At 34.5% G+C, this 27,531-nt stretch overlaps 2 protein-coding genes, 1 long non-coding RNA gene and 1 pseudogene across 3 annotated transcripts; all 4 read right to left on the bottom strand.

Annotated features, from left to right (window-relative positions):
• Window positions 1–363: 363 nt before the first annotated feature.
• Window positions 364–5,856, bottom strand: LOC115723595 (metal tolerance protein 2). The gene is made up of 12 exons (XM_030653093.2): window positions 5,095–5,856; window positions 3,965–4,034; window positions 3,471–3,568; window positions 3,170–3,324; window positions 2,749–2,864; window positions 2,490–2,586; window positions 2,233–2,317; window positions 1,546–1,608; window positions 1,350–1,455; window positions 998–1,125; window positions 829–920; window positions 364–741 (listed from the first exon to the last, which is right to left on the bottom strand). Exons 1-12 carry the CDS (start codon window positions 5,407–5,409, stop codon window positions 615–617), a joined length of 1,452 nt encoding a protein of 483 aa, XP_030508953.2. The 5' UTR covers window positions 5,410–5,856; the 3' UTR covers window positions 364–614.
• Window positions 5,857–7,582: 1,726 nt separating this feature from the next.
• Window positions 7,583–13,682, bottom strand: LOC115723537 (homeobox protein LUMINIDEPENDENS-like; annotated as a pseudogene).
• A 254-nt stretch (window positions 13,683–13,936) lies between these two features.
• Window positions 13,937–21,178, bottom strand: LOC115723473 (homeobox protein LUMINIDEPENDENS). Its single transcript, XM_030652994.2, has 13 exons — window positions 20,721–21,178; window positions 19,917–19,944; window positions 19,608–19,738; window positions 19,167–19,516; window positions 18,984–19,077; window positions 18,809–18,902; window positions 18,436–18,565; window positions 18,303–18,354; window positions 18,185–18,216; window positions 18,009–18,091; window positions 17,358–17,789; window positions 15,535–16,112; window positions 13,937–15,144 (listed from the first exon to the last, which is right to left on the bottom strand). Exons 1-13 carry the CDS (start codon window positions 20,892–20,894, stop codon window positions 14,233–14,235), a joined length of 3,090 nt encoding a protein of 1,029 aa, XP_030508854.2. The 5' UTR covers window positions 20,895–21,178; the 3' UTR covers window positions 13,937–14,232.
• Window positions 21,179–23,435: 2,257 nt separating this feature from the next.
• Window positions 23,436–26,169, bottom strand: LOC133032442 (uncharacterized). The gene is made up of 2 exons (XR_009685079.1): window positions 25,815–26,169; window positions 23,436–23,869 (listed from the first exon to the last, which is right to left on the bottom strand). It is a non-coding gene; the product is annotated as an uncharacterized LOC133032442 (long non-coding RNA).
• Between the last annotated feature and the right edge of the window lie 1,362 nt (window positions 26,170–27,531).

Below are 27,531 nucleotides of genomic sequence, written 5' to 3'. Positions count from 1 at the left end.
AAAAGAGGCATAGGAATTCATTACCATTATTACAAGGTAAGACTATTTTTCATAATTTGTTTTGATGGCTTAAATACGATGATATTGCATTGTTTTAGATGAGCATAAATGGTTTGATTATAATCTTAGATTATATCTTTTTGCTCATCCTTTTTAATAGTCATAACAGAATCCCAACACAAGCAAGTTGGTCAATATAGTATTTTATTTTTGGAAGATATTTGTTGGGAGACATTGGATTTGTCTTTGGATGATTGAAGGAGAGTTCTGATTTGAATAGGGAAATATCGGCATGGATTTGAGAGTAGTGAAATGCGTTTCCAAAGGTATGCCAAATCTGATAAGAGGTAGTACAACCCACCATTTTTGTGAAAATACCTTTGTCTGTTATTATTGAATATAGAGTGTGAATACAAAGGTATAATAGACAGTAGAAACCAATGAGGGCAAAGGTGATATAAACTGTTACAAATGACAGAAAAAACTAACATGAAACTCTCCAAATGGTAATTACCCTGAATACTAGGTCCTTTATAAATTTACAATTACATTGTTACATTATTGTAGCATCGCCGCCAAGAAGCTTTCCTCCATTAAAAAATTGAAAATAAAAATTATTTATTGTCGTCGTTGAATTGTGGTATTGGTCGCCCTAGACGCAGCTGAACGCTGACATGAACGATATCTGGGTGTGCTTTCAAAATCTCCTCTTCTGCTTTTTTTGCTACCTCCATTGCATCACTAGAATAAACAAAATGTTAGTTATTATTATCATATGAGAAGAGAAAAATTGCACGTGAAATCAAAAGATATTATGAAGATTGTTACCGAATGAACATGGAGGGCGGCATCGAAACCTCAATTTGGAGTAGCACTTGTCCTTGCAGTGAGTGACGAGTTATGTGTTCAACCACCATGTTCTGAAGACCAAACAGTCAAAATTAATATAGTAAAGTAACCACAAAGCTCATTTCTCTGGATAATGCATCGAACATACCTCTTGAAACTTGTCAGTGATGATGTTAGAAACTGCAGCTTCAATTTCGTCACTTTTCTCACATGTGGTCCTCTTCGAGTTTTCTTGTTGGTGGTTTACACTTGAGGAAATTTGAGAAGTTGCAGGATCTAGAAGCAACCCGAATGTATAATATTACATAATAGAAATCAGAATCTCTGAAGTGAATAACATTGACAATTAAGATTCTACGGATGGTTATATGTAAAACAAAGCAACTCCAATTTCCCATGCTCAGAAGTCTTTGGGATGAACACTTTAGCTATACTGATAATTTATTGAATATAACTGCTCATGATGTTTATCAAAGGAAAAGTAAGAAAATGAAAATAACCTATGTGTATGAAAACTTCAGCCACTTCAGGATGGGATTTGTGAATTTGATGACGGACATCTTCTCCAATATCATGCGCAGCACTAACACTGCAGAAAGGATCAACCTACAGATAGGGTAAAAGTAGGAACTGAAGTCCTAAGGTGATTTCACATAGATGAAACCGGTGAAGCGATTGGGTTTGAGAGAAACCAACCTCAATATTTACATCAACGTACAGAGATGAACCTGCTCTTCTTCCCCTCAAATGGTGACATCCCTGTACGCAACAACAAGTTCATGGTCAGAACGAGCAGAAAATCAAAACTCAAAAGCTAAATTCTTCAGCTTATCTTGTGTATATCCTCACACTAACAAAAACTTATGGTATGATACCCTAAAAATATAAAATCGCATAAATGAACAATGTAGTTAGTAGTGGTAAACTAAACACTGACTGACTTTCTTCTGACAAAATCAGCTTTGCCCCTAAGTAGCTAAGGCCCATGACATACTGATAAACACTGGGTTGCCGGACTACTAATGACTTGACAATTCCAAATGTATGTCCTGGCAAGCAATCCCAGTGCTCAGTCACGAATCGCAACAAAATGAAAAGGTCAACAGCTTTGAATATTGAGAGCAATGTCAAAATGACATCATTAAAGCCAAACATACAAGGAAACAAAAGATTAAATTTTCTTTAATAAAACATGATATGGCCAGGCCAACCTATAGCCAATCTCAGTTGCAGTAAGAACCAGAAACCTGGTTTCAAGACTCTTCTTCAACTTCAGTCTAGGCTAAAATTGGCTGGAGTAATTCAAACTTCTATTACAGAACCTAACATAGTCCAAAATCTGGTAGCTTATCATCTATGAAAAGGCACCAGTCTACTACATACCTTCACACCTTCAACTTGTCGTATTGTTTGTTTGACAGGATCCAAGTGCTTCGATGGGATCGCCGCATCCACTAGTTCCAAGACGCTAAAAACATATTAAACAAAAATATGAAATAAGAAAATACAAATAAGCACATTAAAAATACTGTAACCTTGCTATCACTAGTGTGATGGACCCAAAAGAAAATGTTTCACAAAGCAAGAGTGTACAAAAGGCGGATCCGTGGAAATTAAGAGATTGGGGACTAAATATACACCTCTGATACCCAGTTTCAAGTCCTGCTTTCAGGATCATGCCTGATACAACAACTCCAGCTAGAGGATCCAGAAACTTAACTCCAAGAATAGCTCCACCTAATATTCAAAAACCAAAAAATAATTAAACACGTACATGTGTATGGTTTGTCATTAATCTCTCAGAATGGAACATGAACTGGTGATTCATCCCAATATTTATTTGAAGCACAAATATCAATATACCAAACAAAACTGTAACAAAGAGTTGAAGCTCCTCACCAACCCCTATGAGAGTAACCACTGATGAAATGGCATCTGAACGATGGTGCCAGGCATTTGCTATCATAAGCCCACTATTTGTTCTTTCCCCAGCTCGCTTTGTGATCCAGTAAAGTCTAATGAGGAATTAAAGAAAAGACAATCAAGTAAAAATAACCATGAAAAGACCAATGAACATGTTTAAAAATCTGGTGTACCATAAGGGATTTGCCCTTTCTATTGATTCTAACAGATTGAACAAAAAGTAATTCTTGAATGGGGTATACAACTCCAGGGATGAATTGAACGAGGCTTAACTTAGGCCCCTCCCTCCCTTCCTCCCTCGGAAGCCAGGGGAAACATTGAGAAGATAGAAAGAATACATAAAGGAACATAAACTTTATTTGATTTGCCTCTAAAATAAGAGTACACAGGTTCTTACCCTTCCTTGACAGATATTGACATAATAGTCACACTCAAAGCTAGAATAGGGTGATTCATGTCAATTCCGTGGTGATGTCCAACATGATGAGGACTGTGACTATGATCTTGTATCAAAGACTGATTAACTATTTGATGATCTACTGACAACAAGCCCTGCACAATAAAACCATCTCTTTTCAGGACATATACAACACAAGGATTTGTTTCGATATATAATGTCCTTTTGGCAACAAATATTCAAACATTTAAGAAGATACTGCCTTTTAAGGCTCAAGTAGAGGAATAGAGCACAGGCATACATGCAGAAGATCTAAAGCATGCCATGCAATTCCACCACCAGTTGCCAAAAGCATACAAGAGATTCCCAATGCTCCCAAAGTCTCAAATTTACCATGACCTGTACGGGAACAAAAGATAAAGCAAATGAAATGGCAAGCATTAAATGAACAAATATCACGTGTAAAACTTAAATTTATTTACAAGCAGCATGACAATGTACAGCACATGAATCCACTGGTAATTAACTAATTTTGTCATCACAAAGATAACAAAAATCCTTACACCAAAATAAATTTAAAAGAAGGAAAAAAAAAAAGAAAGAAAAAGTCAATATCCAAGTCTCAAGACAGCAATCAAGGGACATGTATGAGGATAGAAGTAGTAAAAGACATTTTTATCTAGGCTCCTATATTAAAGTTGAAAAAAAAATGATAATGAAAACACCAACAACAAAGACTTTAAAATACATAAATGAGATTAATGGAGGAGCATGTAGGTACAGATTAAAAGTGACCATATGGGTGTTCTTTATCTTTAGGAGCATTTGCAACTTTAAATGACACCAAGGCGATGCCACTAAGAACCTGAAAATAACAGAATTCATCATAGCAGAATGATAAGATAACGATCTCATAAGAGCTTATGCACAAAATTTTCTTTTAAATAATAATGCAATAAAATAATGGAAATGACTCTAAAGAACATATACAAACTGCATATGCTCAATGGTCATTGACAGAATTGTAAGCTTACTCAACGAGGAAAGTGCAGTAAAACAGATTGCTTTAGCAAATAATCGAATTACCAGTTACATGTTACCTTTTCTCAAGAAAAATGCAACAAGTGTTATTTATCATTTATCATTTTCAAAGTTAGATTAACAAACATCAAGTTCACATTTTGTAAACCTAGTCGAAGTGGAGTCAATCCAAGGAGCACATACAGATACAAAACTAATTTAGGAACTTCTTTATTGACAAAATATATTCCGGCCTTCTTTGGACCTTGGATTTAATAATTTTTTCTTCTAGAAGACTTAAAACATAAGTATGGTATAACTTTCTAAAATTTAGTGCAAAAGCAGAAAATGAGTTTTCCTTCATTTTTAGCCTACTTTCTTCATAAAAAATTTCAAGACCAACAAGTTTCAGAGAACTAACTAAATCATCAAACCCTTGTCATAGACGAGAAGGGTGGTTAAACTCTACCTTAGGTCCTTAACAACAAATTTAGACCAACTATTACTAGAAAAACCACCATCACGAAACATCTGGAGAAGCTGTTTCACATAGTTTCCCAATCCCAACCGAGATTAAATCACTCAGTACTGTAATCTGCTAAATGAAAAAAATAAAAAATGCAGTATACAACTTAGTACTGTTATGACCGGAGAGGCTCATTTGAGATTAAACGTTATATACAACTTTTAGCGAATTCATATATTGACATCTGTGCTTTGTAAGGAAAAGAATAAAACTTCATTTAGTTGTACAAGTCATGCAATAAGTTGGATCATATCAAATAAAGTAGTTGTTTCCTTATATAAAATGTGATCATATGAATATACATAGATATGTATAGGGAGAGAGAGAGAGAGAGAGAGAGAGAGAGAGAGAGAGAGAGAGAGAGAGGGATTTGAATTACCACATCGGAAATGGAATGGGCAGCATCGGCAATGATAGCAGTACTCCCGGATAAATAACCAGTAAGAGCTTTTCCGGTGGCTAAAACAACGTCTGAGGCGAGGCCGAGCTTGAATATCTTCTCACTCTCCCCACCAGAACCATGATTGTGATGAGAGTGACCACCATGCCATCTTCTGGGAATGCCGTAAAGGGGGTGAATTTGCAAAGGGTTTTGGGCAAGGGAATTTGAAGGAGACAAAAGTCGAGTGTTTGAACAAAATCTGGTGATGCAAACTCTGTAAATCGGATTCAAATTACGGAATCTGAATCCCATAATTGATGTCCGATCAAAATTCAAAACAACCTTCCTCAAAACTGGTTTTCCAGTCGAGTGTGTAGTGAACAAGAGAGAACTCTCTCTCTCTCTCTGTCTCTGTATGGAACAGTCAGATCAGAACTGAAAGCAGCAGTTAAAAATTAACGCCGTTAACCTTGGGCGTTATATCAACGCTGCCACGTTAGAGTAAAGTTACCTTGGTGGCGCCTTATTTACGCGCTGTTTCTTTCTATTGTGTTATATCTTTTTTTTTTCTTCCACCGTTCCTTTTTTATTTTATTTAAATTTTATTAATTTGGCATTTTCCTAAGGCACTAAGAGTATTTTTGAGAATCTTTAAAAGAAAAATATTTGATTACTTTTAATAGATCGCTGACGATAGACTTATCTTTGTGAAATCTAATAGAGAGGAGTGCTCACAAATTAAGGAGATTATCTTGAAATATGAGGCACTTCAGGTAAAACTACAAATTTCATTAAATATGAAATGTGTTTGGGAAAAGGATTAGTGAGCATTAATACAAGTCTTTTTCATTAGTAATCAAATAGTTGTATTTGTTTGACTTTGAAACACACCTCATTTATTATTGACATATAAATTATTGAAATAACTTTATCCGATCCAATTGATTCTGCTTCTCCTTTTCACAAGAAACTTCTATATATGGCGCCATTTATTTTTTAAAGAAACTTCTAAAAAAGAGTGGCAATTTTTTAGGTAAAGAGTGTTGAGTACTAAGACAAGCACTTGGGGTTGCCAATTTTTGTGGGAAAGAAGAAGAGTGAGTTATTTAATGCAATTAAGACTTGGGTTGGAATAGACTAAGAGGGTGGAAGCGTAGTTTGATCTCTTCGGTGGGCAAAGAGATCCTCATCAAAGTAGTTGTTCAAACTATTCCGTGCTACACTACGGGAGTTTTTCGCCTTTCTAAAAAACTTATTCAAAAACTGCATAGTATGGCGGCTCGATTTTGGTGGGGATGTCAAAGAAAAAGAATAAAATGCACTGGGGAGCATGGTCTAAGTTGTGTAAACTAAAATGGAAATACAGTTTGAGCTTCAAATATCTTGACTTTTTCAATAAAGCTCTCCTTGGGAAGCAAGTTTGGAGAGTGTTGACAAACCCTAGCTCTTTAGCGGGAAGGGTGCTGAAATGTAGTTACTTTCCTAATTTCACTATTCTGGAAGGTAAATAAGACTCTCATGCATTGAAAATATAGAGAGGATTATTATGGGGAAGAGAAGTTATTGAGTTGGGGTCAAGATTGAGAGTAGGCTCAAGAAAAAATATTGATATTGTTAATGATAAGTGGTTGTCTAGACCGTCAAGGTTTACACCATTCCTTAAACTAGAGCTCCTTCATGCTATCAAAGTGGTTGACTTGAGACTCGCTAATGAAGGATGGGATAAGGGGTTTATTAAGGGCTCGTTTGGAACGTTGTATTAGGTCGTATTGTATTGTATTGTATTATATTAAATTTGATTATATATCATATGTGCAAAGAGCATGGTCAAATAAAAACAATCAGTCATGCTTTGTGGAAGTGTCGATCGGTCAAATAAACATGGAAGAGATGAGGTCTGTACAAAGATATTGGCAAATGGGCCAATCCTAATATCCTTAGCTTTCTTTAAATAAAAATGACTTATCAATATACATTCTAATTATATTGTAAGATATATAAGTTAAAACTTTATTTTCTTTCTTTCAATTTTCATTATCCATTAAAAGGACCGATTTTAAGAATAGGGAGACTAGTTTTATGTCTAGAAATCTAAGACCCTATTTTTTCAAAAGAAATATTAGTGTAGACTGTGGAATGTGTTAAGAGTTATTATTATAACATAATAATTTTGTTTGAGAACATTTTGCTCCATCTTTGCAATCCCATTCCAAAGTCTCTCCTCATCTTCACACATATACTTTTTAGATTTTACATATTAGTAACTTTCATAATTATCACAATAGATCAGGAAATTCAAATATTACCATTTGACCATTATTACTCAAAGATATCATGTTTTTTTTATAGTTTTAATTTAATAATTTCATTTGACCATGGGTATGTTGTCATCAAATCAAAATGATGGTACAATGCATAATAAGTGGGTGTGAAACATAGAATTACACAGCAGCTAGACCTCACTCTCTCCATGAAAAAAAAAATAAAACATTAAAGATACTCTTCTTCACCACAGCTAAAATATTTCCGGGAACATCAAATATTTTTCTTCTGCCAAGAGACTATTAAAATATGGACACAAAATCAAAGTACAAAAAAGGCACTTCTCTCTCATGGTACTCTCTTTTCAAATCTGTTCTTCCAGCCTGTTGGGAGTTATTTGAAGGTTTCTTGTGTTCTACTATACTAGGTTGAACTAGAACTTTAGAAGTTGTAGACACATTACTACTGATCAATACATGTACTATTAACAAAATTCACTCTCATCAGGAGGAGAAAATCATCGTCTCCGTTGGTCACGCCACCTTTTGTTCCCATGTCTATTACTATCCCTGTATCCAGGAGAACTCCTCACCCTCGACTGATCAGTAGGCCAATATCCGCGTCCTAGATCCATTCTGGGTTCAGGAAAACTTCTTCCTAACCCACTATACTCGGAATTTCTAGATGGGCTATTATCTGGACTCCATGACTCAAATTCATCTTCCTCCCCATATGATCCACGATGATAGTTACTATTGTTTTGGTTCACTGTAGGGTTGTAATTTGATGGTAAATTCTGTCTAGGCCTCCACGAATCAGGCACATTACTCAATTTTCCAATTTGTTTGGAGTATATAGGCGCAGAAGGCGAAGGGGAAGGGGAAGGCTCAGCATAATGTTGTTGGGGTTGATAATGTTGTTGCTGTTGTTGTGGTTGATAATGTTGCTGCTGCTGCTGCTGCATATGCATATGCTGTAGCATAGGTCGCGATGATGGTGCTGCTGGCAACAATGGGGTTGGGAAAGAATGGTGTCGTCTTTCCTCTACATTATACATGTTATTTGACATTGATGCTTGTGATTTGGTGTTAGTTGTGGATTCATGCCGTAGTGAAGACAAATCTTGAGAATGTAAATTATACATGGGTCCAGTGACCTGGGGTAAATGCGTATGTACAATTGGGGAGCTAGTTAAAGGGAGTTGATGATGTAGAGATGAACCTATGGAGGTGGAGTATTTTTCATGCACCGTGCTAGTTACTTGAGACAGTGAATATGAAGAAATTACTGGCGGATTGTGAGGCGCTAACATATGTGATGGCAGCACTGAATTAGCAGTGGCCATTGCCAGGGGTGGGGGACTCTCACCCACTCCCTTAGGCAACGTAGCCCGTGAAAATGGATTCCTGACTCCTTCTGGCCTCCATCCACTCTGCAATTTTAAGAAATTAGAGGAAAACCATTAGAGATTGCATATTACATGGATAATTACGTTTGATTTCTATTGTTATTATTATTATTATCCTTGTTCAGTCTTCTGTTTCAAAAATTATTTTTTCTCTAGCACATGCACAAGAAAAAATTGCATCTACTATTCATGGATCCACTAACCAAAACCCAACTATACATAACATGGGTGTTCAAATTTAAAATGCATTTAGGTCTTGATACCCTTCACTCCCAACCCCACCAGAAAATTAAAAAACAAAAACCATAATAAAACAGAGCAAAATAAGCTTAGCGGTAAGCCAACACTACTGCTGGTGAAAAAATTGGCTATATGGTTATGGTATCCAACAAATAGGCCAAAGTGACGCACCGTTCCAGGGTTGGTTGAAGGTGTTGGAGATGGAAGAGAAACTTCGACCTTCTCTTCCACTTTTCTATTTATTCCATTGTTACTACTAGTGTTACCAGCTTTGATCATATCAAGCAGTTTCACTGTTTCCTCACTCGATAAGTTGGCAGATTGCCCTGATGTCAAAGCAAATACCAATTCTGGATTTTAAAGTAGCACAGCAAGCAACTCTAGATCTGGCTCAGCCGTGCCAGCATTACCACTCTGCGAGGTTTCAGGTGCTGCCAACGGAACATAACCATTTGCTCTTTGACTGTCAAGAATCTGTGTTACTGCACTATCTACATCATGCTTAGGTGAAACAAGCGCCTCTGCATTGCTGCCCCCATTGGGTTCAGGCATCTGCTCTATTGGAATTTCAAGGGTCAAACTGTCATCATAGTCCATCTCATGATCCCATGGTTCCTTCGGGTTCAATGGTATCTCCTGGTTTGTCTCATAAAAGGTTTCCTTCTCACGACGGTTCCTGTTTCTTTGGAATTCTGCTTCTTTACTATTATCGCCAGCACCGACCCTCCATTGATGATCGAGTTTTACTTCTGCAAAAAGGAAAATTGCATAAAAGGCTACACCACCAAGAGAAACTTGTTACAGCACTAAATAAATTCATCCACGCTACACTACACCATTAAATGTTATTAAATCGCTATTCAACTTGGCAAAAACCATACCAGCCGTTTTTCCAACATGCAAAAAGCTAAACATGAATTGGATTAAAATATTGCTCCCCCTTATAAGTTGAAGGGTCCAAAACAGTGGTAATTTTGAATTAATTCCAATTACTTATTAAAGTTCTGTCATGTTTATAGTTTCATATCCAACTTGCGAGAGAAAATTTTCACCTATGGCCTGCTGAGAATTTAAACGTAATAATTATTTTTAATTTCAGTGGATTTCTTCAAATTTATACAAGTACCCAACTGCATCAACTGAAACTAAAACCCACTAAGCTTTAATCCTAACAAGTCCACGAGTAAAATTAACAATTACAACAATTCAATTGGATTGCTTAAAATAGACTTGGTATTTTGTGTACACGGACTTGAACCCAAAATTAAATAAAGCTTGGTAATAACATCCACTCATCCAACACACATTGCTCATTTCTTTATTTTAGTTTGAGAAACGCTTGGTAATAGCATCACACTGGGAGAATAATTAATTATCAAGTTTCGTTGTACTTCCAAATTATCATTTTTCTTGTAAAACAGACTATGATTGACCGAAGCGGAAAGATATTTGAATTTTGAACTGAATTGGCTATTGCCTAAGAAAATTAAATGCTTAGGAAGTAAATTTGTAAGTATGGCCTGTTCAGCTGGGCACAAATTTTGCCTCTTTCTTAGTCAGCTCTTATTAGTTTGGCAACCGTCAAGACAACTTTAAGAAATTATGCATATCCCTTACAAAATTCCTTATCCAGTGGGATCCTATATATTTTTGTACTTATAATTTTTATAAACTCATTTATAGCAGCAGCCACATTGAATTTTCTCTCGACATAGGTACATCATCAAATCAAAAGATCGTATATACACTGAATTAGTATCCAAATCTTAAGCAAAATGCATGTGTGTGATCCATCTGCAATTTCACAGAGCAATCAGATCTTTCTCCATTGAAAACAAAAATGAAATAATGCTATTCACCGCAGCTAAAATATTTCAGAGAACATCAACAATATTTCTTTTGACGAGAGCTATTAATTGCACTGCAGTAATATAGACACGAAATCAAAGTACCAATGAAAATGTACGAAAAGACATGTACCTGGAGGTGTCTTCCACAAGATCTGGACTCTCTTACACTTCTCCCACACGGACTCTTTCAAATCTATTATCGGCTTTGACTCCAAGGAAGCTTCCAGTGTGTTGGGAACTTTTAGGGGAGTTATTGTAGGTTTTTTGTGTTCATCTATATTAGGTCGAACTACAACTTTAGAAGCTGTAGGCACATTGCTGACCTGAGAAGTTGAAGGTTTGTTAAGCCCTTCAGTCTTCGCTTCTTTGTTTTCATGAGATGAATTCGCTTTCACATATTTGCTTTGCAAATATTGTGCTCGCATTTTTTCTGGATATCATCAGCAGACATTGGTCTCTCCTGATTCAATGGTGCTGCTCTAGTAGTATGTGGACTTCTTCCAGCAGCTCTATTGCCAGGTTGTTCTACCAACTGAACCTTTCTGCGTTCTCTAAATTCTGTTACTAGATAAGGAAATAATCATCCCCAACATTCTACTTAGAGATAAACTCATATTTTAAATTTCCTTTCAATAAAATGTGTTTGTTAAAGTGTATGAATCCAAGTAGAATCTCAATCTAAACAAAAATGGCACAAACATTGAATAGTTTTATATTAAAATTGAATATAATTTTTGTTTTAAATGGAGAAAAAAAAAATACAAATCTGAAGGATACGGGATGAAGATAAACCAAGAATGTGCTTCTTATTTGGATCATCTGAAGACGCTGGCAATAATTTCACAGATTGTTCAAATTTCCTGAACAATAAAGTTAAGAATTAAAACCTCAACTGTAAAAAACAAAGACAATGAGACTGCATATAATTCAGAACAAAGAAATCCAAGGCACACCTGACATTTTCTGAACTATCAAGAAGGTTTTCCTACACGGTATGCAAAAAAAAAAATAGTAAGAATGAGTTCACCATTCGTAACTAGTTCGAGCTATTTTTTAAATACAAGAACTCACATGAGTATCAATACTGGACTGCCATGAATCATCTCCCATAACATCGCTTAAACTGCATAAAAATAGACTTTATTAATTAACGAGACAGGCAATTTATAAATGTGGCACACATGATGGAGAGATATAAACTTACCTCTGCTTAAGCATCATCTGCTGCTGTGCATCAACAGAAGATTTTAAGCCATTCGGTTTCTTCAAGGCTTCACTTCTTGCCAATAACTTGCTCCATTTTGATAACAAAACTCTTGCCCTGTTTGATATGTCTGGTCTTCAAATCAGATAAATGAGATTCAAATTTTCAAAGCACGAATATAGCTAAAGAGCAAAGGGCTGTTATTTTTCTAAAAGCAATTTAAGAGCAACAAAAACAATACATATAAATATATCTACGTTCAATTAAAGATGTGCAATGTTACCTATACGTTAAGGTTTAAATTCCCTACAAAAACAAGCAAAAGCAAAGTGGGAAGAGAGAGAACAAAATAAGTTTCTACAGCAAAGCACACCTGATGTCCTGTAAAATCGCAATCTGTTTACACTTTGCAGTATAGCTGACATATGTGCAGGAAGAGCTTTATGAAGAGGCAAATGACAAAGAACCTGTAATTTATTTTAATCAATGCGCTGGTAACAAATTTTTATAACATGTACTGCCAGTTAACAAGAAAATTTCAGGCATACATTTAAAATCACTAGCAAAATGCTTGTTTGTTCTTCCTCAGCTGCTTGACTTAACCATGATGCTATTATCATCATGCCACCTTTACTTAAAAACCTACATACATGCAATCAGATGGTGATGGGAGAAGAAAATATGGCAACATACTGATACATTATACTGTGGTGAGAAGATAGGTATCATACCAACATAATACTGCAGAATTTTTCATCTGCAAAATCCACTCCATCAGCTTCACTTGCCCAGAATATGTTTCTTCTTTCCGCATCCAACTGAAAATATTCTCAACAAATTGCTTATCTAAGCCATCTATGCCGGGTAGAACATCATCTTCTGTTGAGCAAGATGGTGTTTCTTCTATACCGGTGGGAGCAATGGTGTTTAAGGGAATTGGTTGAAAAGGTAGTAAAGGATCAGAGATTGCATGAACTCCATCATTCAGTTCTGCACATGAATTAGATTTAGTGGCTTTCTCCCTCGACAACCGAACTAATCTTCTGACTCTTGAACGCTGACTGGCAAAAAATTCACGAACCTACAAGGAAAATTAATGATAAGGTGTAGAGAGAAAATTAATGACTGTACAAAGGTAAAAAAAATCATTTATTAGAACAAAAAATAAGAACCTGAGTGACAGTGACACCATATAGAGCACAGATCTCACGACATTCTTTCTTACTAACTGCATCTTTAACAGAAAAAACAGACTGCATATACTTAACAGCCTTGGGATTTAGTAAATCTCTAGGCCTTTTTCCTGCGTATAAATAACACAGTTAAATGTGACCATTATAACCAATATTTCAAAAATGCAGAAATTTTTGGTACCCAAAGTTAAAGAAATGCATTTAACAACAGAATGAGCCTTAATAACCAATAAAACAAACACAAAATGACTAAGCATTATGGAGTCTAAGTCTGTTAGAAAGACTAACCAATTTGTATTGAAAGTGCACCAGCCGCCTGCATACAACAATATAAAAAAAAAAAGCTTGTTATTCATTATCTAAACAAGCTTCTCAATGTATGGGAAATGGGAAACACGAATGTATATGATACAGATCCATACAACAGAGATCCACGTTGAACTGACAAGTACTATCATGGTTAAGCAAAAAAAGTACAGGTCATTACGTTTTATAAAATAGAGATCTAAGATGCAAGTATACATATATGCATTCGAAACATGATTTTTCATTTTACACTTGCATTTTAGTTCCAGATGAAGAGGAGAAAAGGAGAATTCCAAAAGTACAATGCATAATAAGTGGGTGTGAAACATGGAATTACACAGCAGCTAGACCTCACTCTCTCCATGAAAAAAATAAATAAAACATTAAAGATACTCTTCTTCACCACAGCTAAAATATTTCCGGGAACATCAAATATTTTTCTTCTGTCAAGAGACTATTAAAATATAGACACAAAATCAAAGTACAAAAAAGGCACTTCTCTCTCATGGTATTCTCTTTTCAAATCTGTTCTTCCAGCCTGTTGGGAGTTATTTGAAGGTTTCTTGTGTTCTACTATACTAGGTTGAACTAGAACTTTAGAAGTTGTAGACACATTACTACTGATCAATACATGTACTATTAACAAAATTCACTCTCATCAGGAGGAGAAAATCATCGTCTCCGTTGGTCACGCCACCTTTTGTTCCCATGTCTATTACTATCCCTGTATCCAGGAGAACTCCTCACCCTCGACTGATCAGTAGGCCAATATCCGCGTCCTGGATCCATTCTGGGTTCAGGAAAACTTCTTCCTAACCCACTATACTCGGAATTTCTAGATGGGCTATTATCTGGACTCCATGACTCAAACTCATCTTCCTCCCCATATGATCCACGATGATAGTTACTATTGTTTTGGTTCACTGTAGGGTTGTAATTTGATGGTAAATTCTGTCTAGGCCTCCACGAATCAGGCACATTACTTAATTTTCCAATTTGTTTGGAGTATATAGGCGCAGAAGGCGAAGGGGAAGGGGAAGGCTCAGCATAATGTGGTTGGGGTTGATAATGTTGTTGCTGTTGTTGTGGTTGATAATGTTGCTGCTGCTGCTGCATATGCATATGCTGTAGCATAGGTCGCGACGATGGTGCTGCTGGCAACAATGGGGTTGGGAAAGAATGGTGTCGTCTTTCCTCTACATTATACATGTTATTTGACATTGATACTTGTGATTTGGTGTTAGTTGTGGATTCATGCCGTAGTGAAGACAAATCTTGAGAATGTAAATTATACATGGGTCCAGTGACCTGGGGTAAATGCGTATGTACAATTGGGGAGCTAGTTAAAGGGAGTTGATGATGTAGAGATGAACCTATGGAGGTGGAGTATTTTTCATGCACCGTGCTAGTTACTTGAGACAGTGAATATGAAGAAATTACTGGCGGATTGTGAGGCGCTAACATATGTGATGGCAGCACTGAATTAGCAGTGGCCATTGCCAGGGGTGGGGGACTCTCACCCACTCCCTTAGGCAACGTAGCCCGTGAAAATGGATTCCTGACTCCTTCTGGCCTCCATCCACTCTGCAATTTTAAGAAATTAGAGGAAAACCATTAGAGATTGCATATTACATGGATAATTACGTTTGATTTCTATTGTTATTATTATTATTATTATCCTTGTTCAGTCTTCTGTTTCAAAAATTATTTTTTCTCTAGCACATGCACAAGAAAAAATTGCATCTACTATTCATGGATCCACTAACCAAAACCCAACTATACATAACATGGGTGTTCAAATTTAAAATGCATTTTGGTCTTGATACCCTTCACTCCCAACCCCACCAGAAAATTAAAAAACAAAAACCATAATAAAACAGAGCAAAATAAGCTTAGCGGTAAGCCAACACTACTGCTGGTGAAAAAATTGGCTATATGGTTATGGTATCCAACAAATAGGCCAAAGTGACTCACCGTTCCAGGGTTGGTTGAAGGTGTTGGAGATGGAAGAGAAACTTCGACCTTCTCTTCCACTTTTCTATTTATTCCATTGTTACTACTAGTGTTACCAGCTTTGATCATATCAAGCAGTTTCACTGTTTCCTCACTCGATAAGTTAGCAGCTTGCCCTGATGTCAAAGCAAATACCAATTCTGGATTTTTAAGTAGCACAGCAAGCAACTCTAGATCTGGCTCAGCCGTGCTAGCATTACCACTCTGCGAGGTTTCAGGTGCTGCCAACGGAACAGAACCATTTGCTCTTTGACTGTCAAGAATCTGTGTTACTGCACTATCTACATCATGCTTAGGTGAAACAAGCGCCTCTGCATTGCTGCCCCCATTGGGTTCAGGCATCTGCTCTATTGGAATTTCAAGGGTCAAACTGTCATCATAGTCCATCTCCTGATCCCATGGTTCCTTCGGGTTCAATGGTATCTCCTGGTTTGTCTGATAAAAGGTTTCCTTCTCACGACGGTTCCTGTTTCTTTGGAATTCTGCTTCTTTACTATTATCGCCAGCACCGACCCTCCATTGATGATCGAGTTTTACTTCTGCAAAAAGGAAAATTGCATAAAAGGCTACACCACCAAGAGAAACTTGTTACAGCACTAAATAAATTCATCCACGCTACACTACACCATTAAATGTTATTAAATCGCTATTCAACTTGGCAAAAACCATACCAGCCATTTTTCCAACTTGCAAAAAGCTAAACATGAATTGGATTAAAATATTGCTCCCCCTTATAAGTTGAAGGGTCCAAACAGTGGTAATTTTGAAGAATTAACTTGATTCCAATTACTTATTAAAGTTCTGTCATGTTTATAGTTTCATATCCAACTTGCGAGAGAAAATTTTCACCTGTGGCCTGCTGAGAATTTAAACGTAATAATTATTTTTAATTTCAGTGGATTTCTTCAAATTTATACATGTACCCAACTGCATCAACTGAAACTAAAACCCACTAAGATTTAATCCTAACAAGTCCACGAGTAAAATTAACAATTACAACAATTCAATTGGATTGCTTAAAATAGACTTGGTATTTTGTGTACACGGACTTGAACCCGAAATTAAATAAAGCTTGGTAATAACATCCACTCATCCAACACACATTGCTCATTTCTTTATTTTAGTTTGAGAAACGGTTGGTAATAGCATCACACTGCGAGAATAATTAATTTTCAAGTTTCGTTGTACTTCCGAATTATCATTTTTCTGTAAAACAGTAAAACAGACTATGATTGACCGAAGCAGAAAGATATTTGAATCTTGAACTGAATTGGCTATTGCCTAAGAAAATTAAATGCTTAGGAAGTAAATTTGTAAGTATGGCCTGTTCAGCTGGGCACAAAATTTGCCTCTTTCTTAGTCAGCTCTTATTATTTTGGCAACCGTCAAGACAACTTTAAGAAATTATGCATATCCCTAACAAAATTCCTTATCCAGTGGGGTCCTATATATTTTTGTACTTATAATTTTTATAAACTCATTTATAGCAGCAGCCACATTGAATTTTCTCTCGACATAGGTACATCATCAAATCAAAAGATCATATATACACTGAATTAGTATCCAAATCTTAAGCAAAATGCATGTGTGTGATCCATCTGCAATTTCACAGAGCAATCAGATCTTTCTCCATTGAAAACAAAAATGAAATAATGCTATTCACCGCAGCTAAAATATTTCAAAGAACATCAACAATATTTCTTTTGACGAGAGCTATTAATTGCACTGCAGTAATATAGACACGAAATCAAAGTACCAATGAAAATGTACGAAAAGACATGTACCTGGAGGTGTCTTCCACAAGATCTGGACTCTCTTACACTTCTCCCACACGGACTCTTTCAAATCTATTATCGGCTTTGACTCCAAGGAAGCTTCCAGTGTGTTGGGAACTTTTAGGGGAGTTATTGTAGGTTTTTTGTGTTCATCTATATTAGGTCGAACTACAACTTTAGAAGCTGTAGGCACATTGCTGACCTGAGAAGTTGAAGGTTTGTTAAGCCCTTCAGTCTTCGCTTCTTTGTTTTCATGAGATGAATTCGCTTTCACATATTTGCTTTGCAAATATTGTGCTCGCATTTTTGCTTTCTGGATATCATCAGCAGACATTGGTCTCTCCTGATTCAATGGTGCTGCTCTAGTAGTCTGTGGACTTCTTCCAGCAGCTCTATTGCCAGGTTGTTCTACCAACTGAACCTTTCTGCGTTCTCTAAATTCTGTTACTAGATAAGGAAATAATCATCCCCAACATTCTACTTAGAGATAAACTCATATTTTAAATTTCCTTTCAATAAAATGTGTTTGTTAAAGTGTATGAATCCAAGTAGAATCTCAATCTAAACAAAAATGGCACAAACATTGAATAGTTTTATATTAAAATTGAATATAATTTTTGTTTTAAATGGAGAAAAAAAAAATACAAATCTGAAGGATACGGGATGAAGATAAACCAAGAATGTGCTTCTTATTTGGATCATCTGAAGACGCTGGCAATAGTTTCACAGATTGTTCAAATTTCCTGAACAATAAAGTTAAGAATTAAAACCTCAACTGTAAAAAACAAAGACAATGAGACTGCATATAATTCAGAACAAAGAAATCCAAGGCACACCTGACATTTTCTGAACTATCAAGAAGGTTTTCCTACACAGTATGCAAAAAAAAAAATAGTAAGAATAAGTTCACCATTCGTAACTAGTTCGAGCTATTTTTTAAATACAAGAACTCACAGGAGTATCAATACTGGACTGCCATGAATCATCTCCCATAACATCGCTTAAACTGCATAAAAATAGACTTTATTAATTAACGAGACAGGCAATTTATAAATGTGGCACACATGATGGAGAGATATAAACTTACCTCTGCTTAAGCATCATCTGCTGCTGTGCATCAACAGAAGATTTTAAGCCATTCGGTTTCTTCAAGGCTTCACTTCTTGCCAATAACTTGCTCCATTTTGATAACAAAACTCTTGCCCTGTTTGATATGTCTGGTCTTCAAATCAGATAAATGAGATTCAAATTTTCAAAGCACGAATATAGCTAAAGAGCAAAGGGCTGTTATTTTTCTAAAAGCAATTTAAGAGCAACAAAAACAATACATATAAATATATCTACGTTCAATTAAAGATGTGCAATGTTACCTATACGTTAAGGTTTAAATTCCCTACAAAAACAAGCAAAAGCAAAGTGGGAAGAGAGAGAACAAAATAAGTTTCTACAGCAAAGCACACCTGATGTCCTGTAAAATCGCAATCTGTTTACACTTTGCAGTATAGCTGACATATGTGCAGGAAGAGCTTTATGAAGAGGCAAATGACAAAGAACCTGTAATTTATTTTAATCAATGCGCTGGTAACAAATTTTTATAACATGTACTGCCAGTTAACAAGAAAATTTCAGGCATACATTTAAAATCACTAGCAAAATGCTTGTTTGTTCTTCCTCAGCTGCTTGACTTAACCATGATGCTATTATCATCATGCCACCTTTACTTAAAAACCTACATACATGCAATCAGATGGTGATGGGAGAAGAAAATATGGCAACATACTGATACATTATACTGTGGTGAGAAGATAGGTATCATACCAACATAATACTGCAGAATTTTTCATCTGCAAAATCCACTCCATCAGCTTCACTTGCCCAGAATATGTTTCTTCTTTCCGCATCCAACTGAAAATATTCTCAACAAATTGCTTATCTAAGCCATCTATGCCGGGTAGAACATCATCTTCTGTTGAGCAAGATGGTGTTTCTTCTATACCGGTGGGAGCAATGGTGTTTAAGGGAATTGGTTGAAAAGGTAGTAAAGGATCAGAGATTGCATGAACTCCATCATTCAGTTCTGCACATGAATTAGATTTAGTGGCTTTCTCCCTCGACAACCGAACTAATCTTCTGACTCTTGAACGCTGACTGGCAAAAAATTCACGAACCTACAAGGAAAATTAATGATAAGGTGTAGAGAGAAAATTAATGACTGTACAAAGGTAAAAAAAATCATTTATTAGAACAAAAAATAAGAACCTGAGTGACAGTGACACCATATAGAGCACAGATCTCACGACATTCTTTCTTACTAACTGCATCTTTAACAGAAAAAACAGACTGCATATACTTAACAGCCTTGGGATTTAGTAAATCTCTAGGCCTTTTTCCTGCGTATAAATAACACAGTTAAATGTGACCATTATAACCAATATTTCAAAAATGCAGAAATTTTTGGTACCCAAAGTTAAAGAAATGCATTTAACAACAGAATGAGCCCTAATAACCAATAAAACAAACACAAAATGACTAAGCATTATTGAGTCTAAGTCTGTTAGAAAGACTAACCAATTTGTATTGAAAGTGCACCAGCTGCCTGCATACAACAATATAAAAAAAAAAGCTTGTTATTCATTATCTAAACAAGCTTCTCAATGTATGGGAAACACGAATGTATATGATACAGAACCATACAACAGAGATCCACGTTGAACTGACAAGTACTATCATGGTTAAGCAAAAAAGTACAGGTCATTATTACGTTTTATAAAATAGAGATCTAAGATGCAAGTATACATATATGCATTTGAAACATGATTTTTCATTTTACACTTGCATTTTGGTTCAAGATGAGGAGGAGAAAAGGAGAATTCCAAAAGTACAATTCTGAACACATAATTAAGAAAAATTATCTCTTACTTTGGAAAGAAAAAAACTATCTTAAGTTATTATCAAAGATATTTAAGAACATAAACGGAAACTCCTGTAGGGAAGAGAAGATGTCAATTGAACAATTAATTATATTTATAATAACTAAGTAAAATAAAAGCTCGCACACTCATTCCTGTCTGGCAAACACAAATGTACCAAAGTATTTGGCAGTTGATGTAAAATCAAGCTTAAAGCAAGGAGTTGAATTAAATTAGACATTTTCATTAAAATCATTTCTTTCAAATTGCTTAGGGTTGTTACAAATAACACTCACACATATTTAAAGGGGAAAATGAATCAAATTACTCTCGTGCATATTAACATATCGCGTCAAAACGAGTAGGCACCGTAATCCCTTAACTTGGAAAGTTAAAAATATCTAATTCCTAGCATTTCTTGATAGCCAAACAGGAAAGCGAAAAGGAAATAGAGAAAGCATACCATTTCTTGGGATAGTGGATTTGCGCCGGTGAGTTTGCATTGAGTGACAACGATTCTTTGAAGCTGATCGACCTGGCTATGGAATAGCTCTCTCTGCGAGTCCAATGACTTCGCTAACGAGTCGGCTGAGGTGCCGATCTGTATCTCCAAAAAATCTTCCTTCAAGGCGTTCATCGCCGACCTCGAAGATTGAATTTCCCGAGTTAAATACTATAAAAAGAAGAAGAGAATGAAGAATACGATCCACGCATTAAACTGGAGCAAAACTGGAATGTAATCTGAGATTTTTGGGATTAGGGTTTGAGAATCGAAAGACGAAGAAGGAACAAAAAAAATAAAGTAAAAAATAATATAATAATAAGTGTATTACAGAAACACACCAAAAGCGGGTGTAGGTGAATAGCTCATCATAGGATAGAAGCGGAGCAGGTAAGTGAAACCCCAACTTTCCTAAAAGAAATCCAAACTCACCGTTTTTATCTAGGTAGATTTAGTAATATTTTTTTATTAGTTTTCTGTTTTTAAAATTAAAAAAATATTAAATATTTTTTAAAAGTAAGTTTTATAAAATTATTTTCATTTTTTAATTTTTTTAATTAAGAATCAAAATTTTAAAAATAAAAAAATTCACTTTCAATATTTTTTTTAAATAGTTTTTTTTTCTTAATTAATATTTTAAACTCCGACTGAACCCGGACCCAAATCCCTCCACAGCTCTGACCCTGAACTCGGCCTCTAACCCGGACCTGAATACGAATCTAGACCTAGACCAGACTTTAATAAAATCAAAAAATAAAAATAAAAATAAATTTTACAAAACATAATTTTGTTTTTTGTTTTTAAAATTGAAAAACAAAAGTAGTTACAAAACACATATTTATTTTTCAAAAATAAAAATTTTACTTTCATTTTGTGAATAAAAAATTAAAAAACAAAAGTGTTACCAAACGACACCAATAAATAATTTTTTATATTTTTATTTATATATTTCATATAATTTTTATATACTTTCATTAAAATATAATGTTTTTGTTAATTTTTTATGCGTTTTTTTTCAAATAAAATTTATTTTACTCCTAATGTATTTGAACACAATTGTAAAATTTGGACAAAATATAATATTGACCATTTTTTAATCAAATTTAATACAAAATTTATACCGTCCATTAAAAATGGTCTTAAGGTGTCAAACGTCACAATGTCTCAAACCGCTAACTTATTACAAGATGTTACATCGATGTAGTATTCGACACGTTAATGTGTCAAATAACAATACTCTTTACAATACCTAAGACGTAAAAAATGTTATATTTGACACAAAAAAAAAATGACTTTGTAATCTCTTTGTATCAATTTTAGTATTGTATTTTAGTGCACAATTAAAAAATTTGATGTAATATTTTTATAAAATAGTTTTAGCATTGTATTTCAATATTTTTATAAAATATAATAAAATAATAACTCTATTATTAATTTTAATATATAAAATAATAAAGAATATTTGTAAAATGTTTATAATTTAATATAATAATTAAATTTAATAATAAAATATTAAAAATAACATCATAATAAATATAAAAATAATACATTCATTGATGCAAATTTTACATAGTGACATATTGCGATCCAATTTTAGATCAATTTTTTATATGTGACAAATTCATATAAACTTATGGCACACCATGAATACATTTTTTTACAAGAAGAGCTATATTTTAGTTGTTATTCGTGTTTTCGGCAAGGGACACGTGGACATAAGACAAGTTAAAAAAGTCTATCAGTGGGCTCTAAACGATAAAAATTGGGCCAGCACAATATCAAGTTGGCCTTTTAGGAAGGCAATCGCATTGCACGACCAAACATACCTCTGCCAAGCATAATCTGTATTTGGAGAACTTAAAGTTTTACGTAGCCAGAAAGACCCATCAGTGTGTATCTTGAAGCCAACAATAGTTTTTCATTTATCGATCTGCACAGAATAAGAAATTTACCTTCCACGGATCTCGGACAAAGAATAATATCAAACTTAAAAGAGAAACTATATAATTGAAGATCAAATTATTAATGCACAATTAATTATCCACAATCAAAGGACATTACATGAACAGCTATCACCGTACAGTCACCGCCTCATGGGCTAGGCTTCACACGATAGGCTCAAAGTACAGTATGATTTGTAAATACCCCATTAAAGGGAAAAGGGTAACTAAGTATAACCTTTTTTTTTTTGAACAAACTAAGTATAACCTTTATTACTTTACAAATACGCACTAAGGGCCCGTTTGGTTGGAGGTAATGAAAACAATGGAATAGGAATAGGAATAAGAGTAGGAATGGTAATGGAATGGAATAAGAATAGGAATAGGATTAGGTTGTTTGGTTAGATTTATGGAATCAATAATTGAATACATATTCTTATGTTTGGTTGACTATATAATAGAATGAAATGGAATAAATTAATTTTTAACAAAAATACCATTATTTTTAAACATGATTAAAAAATTAAATTAAATATATTCAACTTATATATATTTTTTTTAAAAAAAAATTGATATATTAAAAAAAAAAACTGATATGCATTAAAAAAAATTAATATTTATTTAAAAATCTAATATATATATAAATTTATATTTATTGAATTTACTATAAAATATTACTTCTTGAAAAAAACTGACATATATTTAAAAAAAAAAACTATATATAATCACATGAAAATTTTAATTTTAAAAAAACTATATAATCATAATTTTAAAAAGTATAAGTATTCATGTCCAATACCCATATTTATGCTCAAAATAATTGTTTGTAAAATTATGAGCATAACACATTACACCAGATCCAAAAAATTATAATTTGTATACTACTGAATGTCAAAGGCAATATATATTGTCCTACAAATTATTTTAGACCAAAGTGAATAACCATGATTTTTCTAATTCTTTCCCGAGCTGTGTACTAAAGAGAGCCATCAATCAGAAGTCTCGCCCATTCATCCTTCTCATCATCTGGGACACTGAAAAAGTAAGAAATCAGAGCATTATCTTGCATAATCATGAGAGCTACCTTATGACGTTGAGTTGTAGTAAGTGTAGTGATCCTTTCTAACTCTTTCCCGAGCTGCATATGCTTTTCATTCATTATGTCTTGGACTGCAACCAAAATCAAAAAGCTGTTAAATCAGTTGGCTTAAAGACTTGCTATTATTATTCAAAAAAAAAAAAGACTTGCTATTCTTAGCAAGTGCTAGCCTATTGTTTCAACACAAGACCAGAGCATATGCAATATCCATATATATATATAATATAATTTCATAAAAAAAAATCCAAAATTCAAATGGCCAGACTATGTAATTCTATAATACATGAGGTTATGTAAGTTTCGAAGGAATCTATTAACTACATAAGTTACTAGCAATTTCGTAAAAGCTAACCTCCTCTGTTAGGAGAGGTTATTTATTTCTGCCTTAGTTTATAGTTTAAATATAAATATACAAGCAATTCAAACAGATTGTGAGGCTGAAGAACTTCACCAAGATCATATATATACACCTATAATCTCTATTGAGAAAAGAGATAACAAAGTAGATCACAAAAAATACTACTATGAATTACAATAAATACGATCTTTTTGAAGTGTAGGATTATTGGCATCCCCACCATACAAGTCCCCTATATATATTATCACTTGTAAAAGTTAAGAAAATGATTGATTGTATTGTATCCTAATATGGTTATATTTATTTGTTGTGATTTAACACTTCAGCTGCCTTGCATTATGTGGCTTGCAATTTACAAACCCAAGAAGTTCAGCCCGTCTTGGTTGATAAACTGGGTAAGTAAAAAAACTTAAAAGCCACAAGGCTCTCTAATCATTCTTAGGGAACATATTATTGGATTGAAAATATCCTATCTTCAAAGGTAAAGCAAGTATACAATAACAGTAGCCCAACTAGAAAAGAGATATTGAGTCTGTAGAAATTTCAGGACCACCAATGAACAAACTATAGGAGTCTGCCACATACTTGAGCTCATAACCCAAAAATCTGGCCTTATTCTATTCGATTCATTATGCGGATATTGAGACTCGAGTCTCGAACTGGTGTGCTTAAAGAATGAAGGGTGAACTGAAGTGCTCAAGTTAGTACAATGAATCACAACACAACATCTTTGTTATCATTTTTTTATCATAAAGTTAATTAGTAAAAGCTAGTGATTAGTGGAGGCCAGGAACAAATAATTAATCTCCGTGAATCTACAGAGAACTATGCACATGTAATACAAAGATTACTATGGACTTGAAATCAAGCTGCAGTAACAGCATAATTTATTTCTGCAGTAACAGCATAATAAATTTGCTTTGATTTGAAATCAACCATTTTCTTTAATTTAACTATAATCATCACTACATGTCTATAATTAGTATTCAGCTTTAGCTATTGTTTTTTTTTTGATAAATTAGCTATTGTTTTTTTATTATATTCCTTCTTACAATCTAGATCAAGCTAAATATTCTAAACTACTTTCTAGGATAATGCTAGTTTTGGCTGATGTTTGTTTTTGACCCTTACAGAGCAATGAATTTGGATACAATCCTATGGTGGTGGATGACTTTCTATTCTATCCCTTCTTCAACATTAAATTTCAAAACAAAGCAACAAAATCCAAGTTTTCCACAAGATTGACAATCTGTCAAATGTGTGGACCTGCACTACAAGACACAAAAGCCAAGCTTTTTTCCAAGTACGAATTGAATCTTTGTGTTGATTTTTTAATCATCTTTCTTCCAATCTTCATCGTTTACTAATCTATATATTGCTTAAAGAATGATTATAAGACAATACGACAATCCAATCAATCTTTTTTGTTTGGGAAGTAATGGCAGTATCCGACTCTAACAAATTTCAATTTCGGGGAGAGAGAGCAACTAAACAAATTGAAAGAGAGAGATGAAGGAGATTAGAAATAAAATCAACCACATCTGATACAGATTTATGAAAATAACACATACATTCAGAACAGATTCACACATTCATACACAAAACAACAAGAGCAGATTCAGAATCATCAAACCAGAAAGAGAGAGAGAAAAAAATACCTCTGACAATGCTACCACCAATCAAGGAACCCAGCACTTGCAGAGATGATCGAAGAAGACAGTCCTCACAACAATGGCGGCAGATTAATCTTCACCTTGCTAGGGTTAGGGTTTGTTGGGTTGGGCCATGGCTGTAGTAGAAGAGAGATAATTTGTTGATATGTCAAAGTAGTGGAATGGAATTATAATTCCACCGAATGAAAAATGGAAAGCAATTCCATTAGTTTGGGAGAATAGCATTACTATGGAATTCTTTTCCAAAATTGTTATTTTTCAACCAAACAAAAGAATCAGGCCCATTAGTATTCCATTCCATTCTTTTCTAGCCCATTACCATCAACCAAACGGGCCCTAAATCCTTTGTGAAAGGGGTTGGAATTTCTTAACTCATAAACTTGAGAAGAGAATAGAGGAACTATACTCATTATAATCCTTTTGGCTTTTCTAGCCTAATAAATAATCAAACTGACTCGTGGACTAAGGCTTTTTAACGCCCAAACCACGTAAAAAATTTGAGTGTTCTCTCTCGATCTGTTTCTTTTGATTATTTTTCTTCAGTTCTTACATTAAATAATTCGTTTCTGAAAATCTTGGTAAACATTTTGGTACTTCATTAAAAGCTGAAGGAAGTAGTGATATCTTCTCAAAATTACATTCAGTAATCATGGTACTCACCCGAAACAAGATTGGTCTTCATTTTACTGATCCTAATGCTAAGGCAAGAGATACAAAAGATCCAACTAAGGCTACCAGTCATCACAAGAAGGATCAAACTAGTAAAGATCAAAATCATGAAGATCCTATAGTTGAAGACGATGAATCAAGAGAAAATAGTTCCAATGGTATTGAAGATGATCACCAAAACATGCCTGCTGACGGTGGTACTAAAAAGAAGGACAATCCAAACGAGTCAAATCCTATGGTCATTATGGTAAAGAAGTTAGAAAGAACTAAAAATAAATTAACTCAACAAGAAGAATTTTATTTACAGTTGCTTGAGAAAATGTCGAAATGGAAGTTGTATTAATAACACTGATCACTGGAAACTAAACCAAACAGACGACCCCATAAGATAACACCACCGAAAAAGTTGATCCTAAAAATTCTGAAACTTATGATTCGCGTAAGGATACAGGGAAAGCAAAAGTGGGCAAAACTTTGGAGAAGCCTCCTCAAGTTGAACATTAAAAGAAATCTAAATTTACCAGCCAACCTCAATAAAAGAAAGAAATCATGTGTCAAGGCAGGGTGACCAAACTAATTCTAAAGGTAGAGCTGTGTAGAAAGATAAATGTGATGTCAAAGCCAAAATGCCTATTACCTAGAAGGATACAAATCACTCTAATGATCTTATCAGTCAAAGTAATGATGTTGAAGAAGTGCATCCAGTATTGGACCACAATAGTGGAAGTCTCTCCAAAGATGATCGATCTGAAATTCTTTGGGTGGCCACTAAAAAATTGAGTTTTAAGGACCCGCTCGTGAAGGGGCTGCAACCTGTGAACTAAAAAATTATTCTGAATGTCGAAACAAGTAGAGGGTGCATCGGTACATTCATTTTAAGGGGTGCATTGTAAAAGCACACTATATCATCTTATATTAAATGGGGTGTACCTACAATGCACCCCCTTAAAAGAATGTACTGATATATCATCTACCTGTTTCGACATTTAGAAGAAGTTTTTAGTCTAATTTTTTTTATATTCGTGTATGTTAT

Source organism: Cannabis sativa, chromosome X, assembly GCF_029168945.1.
Source record: "Cannabis sativa cultivar Pink pepper isolate KNU-18-1 chromosome X, ASM2916894v1, whole genome shotgun sequence".
Lineage (NCBI taxonomy): Eukaryota > Viridiplantae > Streptophyta > Magnoliopsida > Rosales > Cannabaceae > Cannabis > Cannabis sativa.
The sequence above is the reverse complement of the archived record's forward strand: the minus strand, read 5'-3'. Positions and strand labels throughout refer to the sequence as shown.

Bases quoted from the DNA above. Each gene is read 5' to 3' on its own strand.
- LOC115723595 (XM_030653093.2), bottom strand. From the start codon at position 5,409: ATGGGATTCAGATTCCGTAATTTGAATCCGATTTACAGAGTTTGCATC. The intron at 2,318-2,489 runs GTGTATATTTAG...ATATGTTTTTAG, and splicing joins CTTGAAACTGGGTATCAGAG to CGTCTTGGAACTAGTGGATG. The intron at 742-828 runs GTAACAATCTTC...TGTTTATTCTAG, and splicing joins CCGCCCTCCATGTTCATTCG to TGATGCAATGGAGGTAGCAA.
- LOC115723473 (XM_030652994.2), bottom strand. From the start codon at position 20,894: ATGAACGCCTTGAAGGAAGATTTTTTGGAGATACAGATCGGCACCTCA. The intron at 18,355-18,435 runs GTAAGTTTATAT...ATTTTTATGCAG, and splicing joins CAGATGATGCTTAAGCAGAG to TTTAAGCGATGTTATGGGAG. The intron at 15,145-15,534 runs GTGAGTCACTTT...TTAAAATTGCAG, and splicing joins CTTCAACCAACCCTGGAACG to AGTGGATGGAGGCCAGAAGG.